At 34.0% G+C, this 3393-nt stretch overlaps 1 protein-coding gene across 1 annotated transcript in view; it reads right to left on the bottom strand.

Annotated features, from left to right (window-relative positions):
- LOC106874055 (uncharacterized) overlaps positions 1–3393 on the bottom strand; it is a 97676-nt gene that overhangs the window by 32964 nt on the left and 61319 nt on the right. Inside the window, exon 16 of the mRNA XM_052968304.1 lies at positions 1858–1917. Coding sequence (XP_052824264.1) covers positions 1858–1917 — 60 coding nt within the window. The remainder of the gene's footprint in view (positions 1–1857; positions 1918–3393) is intronic.

Raw genomic sequence — 3393 nt, 5'->3', positions numbered from 1 at the left:
ACTCTGCCATCTATTATAACTTTTGTTGATCTGTTTAATATATACATAGATTATGCCTCCAAAGAAGAGAGTTTGCTGCGGAAAGAAAGCAACCAGTTTAAAATGACAGCAACAGACTGCAGCAATTCACCACATTCCAGAAGCTACTTTGAACATAATGCAAAATGGTGCATCAACTTCTTCTGCCTAATCTGATAGAATTCTGACAAAACTGTGTAGCAACAGATCGCCAGCAATTGCTTCATCAGAAATTGCCATCCTACCTCTTGCTAAAAGGAATTACCCTGCTATGTATAATCAGGGCAGCGCAAAAAGTTGTTTTGCACAAGCATTTCTACAACCAATTAGACGGATGAAATTTACGTACTCTTAATAATGTTACGCAAAACAGCCTTCAGACTTTCCCTATTAATTTCATCGTCTTTTGAATTATGAACATATTTACATCATAAGGGTTTTTTCGTTGTAAGGCTTTCTTTTTTGGTTGATTTTCACCTCGCAAGACTTATTGTAGATGGCGTAATAAGTCACACCCGGACAAGGTCAGGTTATACTGCTAGTATATATATATATATATATATATATATATACTGGGACCCCCTTCAGTCATGATAGACCATGGGATTGCAGCTAGAAAGTTACCCTCCCAGGCACAAGTCCAGGAAAGATTGTTTTATGGATGATGAGCAGTCACCCATGCATACCAGTCTCCCCTCTCCACACCACCAGTATGTGTATGTATGTAAGCAAGGTATATATACCTGCATGTGCAGGGGTGATAATACATACAGATACATGTATATATGAGTGTGCATATATACATATACATATGAGTACATGTTGTATGTATAGCTGTTGATGTGTGTAAATATCTATATACATGTTCAATATATGCATGTGTATACATCTTCACATATATATATTCTTCTACTACTAAGCACTGACCTGTCCTCTAAGCAACCTAACCTATATTCCCAAATTCTTCATTCCACCATTTTAATACCACTATCCCCTCTCTCTGCCCTTCACTTAGGCTCTATCACTACATACCTGACACTCTTTAACTATTTACCCTCTCATCTCTTTACATCCTCATATCTTTCTCTTTCTATCACCCTTACCTCCCCATTCCTTCCATCAATTTATCCTGACTGACCACTAACCAGTACACTTTCTCTCTCTTCATTTCTTTATTATATTTCTCCCCCCCCCCACCGCTTTCATTTTTTTTCTTTTCTTTTTTCCTCTCTTCCTGTTGTTGATTTGACCTTACAAACACATTTCCAACTTTTAAGTCACTTCAAAAAAACCCTCGATTCAATAACACCATTTACATACTCTATGCTTGGAATGACCGATTTTAAATACTATTCGAACTTACACACAAGGTACATGAATCTTATATGTATACCATTCTGCCTAAATAATGGAACTGCAGATACAATATCCCTGCATATATCACGTCTATTTTCATTCCTCCACTTCACTCTCTATTTCATATCTTATCTAGAATAATTATTGCTTAACCATTTTTTTACACTATCTCCTATGAAGTGATATATAAAATATCCCAGAAACAGCTGTAAAACTTTCTCTTTATAAATGTTCTGAAATCTTTCACAGCCTTGGATGAAAGGCAAAGTCAACCTTGGCGGAATGTGAACTCAGAATGTAAAGGCAAATGAAATACCGCTCAGCATTTTGCCCAGCAAGCTAACGTTTCTGCCAGTTTCTGCCTTACATGTATGCATATATTAAGAGACAAAAGATCAAGAGTGACATGTTTCATGATTGCTAGTTTTCTATTTCTCTTCTTCTAAGATCACTTTACGTATTATCAATAGTGATTATACTTACCTCGCTTTTTCATGCATAAATATTTGGGATGACTAATTTCAGCATATTGATTTTCCACAGCTTCAAGAAATTACATAAAGATAGCTATATTTATTGTTTGGAGAGGATGATTTAAATATATTGATATTGCAAAGAAAGTAACTAAAAATATTGGAAAACATATTGTATATTTCATATATACACACATATATTTAGAAACAAATACTTGAATTCCAACCAAGCTGAATGTAGAGCATGATTTCTTTATCCTCTTCATTGATATATCAGGAAAAAAAAACAGAATTGCCTAAGAAATTCAATTTGTATGAACAAAATGAAACAAGAGAAATTCTGGTAAAATATCATTTCGGAAGGTTCTTCAGTAAATTGGCCTTCAAATTTTATTCCAGAATCAAACTGCTAATTTTATTAGAGTAATTAAATAAAAGTACTTAAAGGGTGGTTCGCAGGATAAAATTTACTCTTATGTGTTTTGAGTAAAAAAAAAAAAAAGGTGTGGACCTAAATTAATTAATGCCAAGTAATTAATTTATTGGTTCTACTATTTCTGCCAGTCAAAAGTTTAGGTTGTTATTTGAAATTAATCATGTTACCATAAAAAGCCATTCCAAGGTATGGCTTGAGAAATAAGATATTTTGCATATTTACTTCCAATCTAGAGCTATTTAAAAACAGGGCTGATTGTAGTTAATTGTCAACAACAATTGATTATAATGTGACATATTCACCATTTGAAATCTCTTCCATTATTTACGTCTCTTGCCTGAGTAAAATCCTAGTGAATTTAATGTGAAATGTATCTTTGCTTGGTTGTGATATGTACAGCTAAGGCTGACAAAACATATTTATCAGTTGGATTATTAACAAGGATAAATAAAGATGCAAATTTAATGTAGACTTCTAGTATTTTCAATGTTATATTTAAGTCTATGCATACACATGTTATTAAACCATATATTTTATGCAAAGGAAGAATGAGCCAAACATTTTTGCTAACTTCACCAGAACTGATTCCAGTGACAGAGCTGGAAAACGAGACTAAAACAAGCAAGTAGCACCCCACCCGGTATGGTCACGGCCTCTAACAGAAATAAAAATAACATAAAGAGGTGAACTTGTCCTTTAATTATTGTAATTTTATTAAAGGATTGTTTAGATACATAGTATCAGGTTTCCTTGAAATGTTAACATAGGCATAGTTCATGTGTTTAAGAAATGAGAATAATATTTAAAATATATTGTATTGTGCTGAATATACCAGGATAAAGTCTAATGGGATGGACTCAAATGCATGCACACACACACACACACATGCAGACACACACACAAAGACACACATCTATATATACATACATACATATGCCGCTACATTCTGAGTTCAAATTCTACCGAGGTTGACTTTGCCTTTCATCCTTTTGTGGTCGATTAAATAAGTACCAGCTACGCACTGGGGTCGATATAATCAACTTAATCCGTTTGTCTGTCCTTGTTTGTCCCCTCTATGTGTAGCCCCTTGTGGGCAGTAAAGAAATTATA

The sequence above is a fragment of the Octopus bimaculoides genome, chromosome 5 (assembly GCF_001194135.2).
Source record: "Octopus bimaculoides isolate UCB-OBI-ISO-001 chromosome 5, ASM119413v2, whole genome shotgun sequence".
NCBI lineage: Eukaryota > Metazoa > Mollusca > Cephalopoda > Octopoda > Octopodidae > Octopus > Octopus bimaculoides.
The sequence above is the reverse complement of the archived record's forward strand: the minus strand, read 5'-3'. Positions and strand labels throughout refer to the sequence as shown.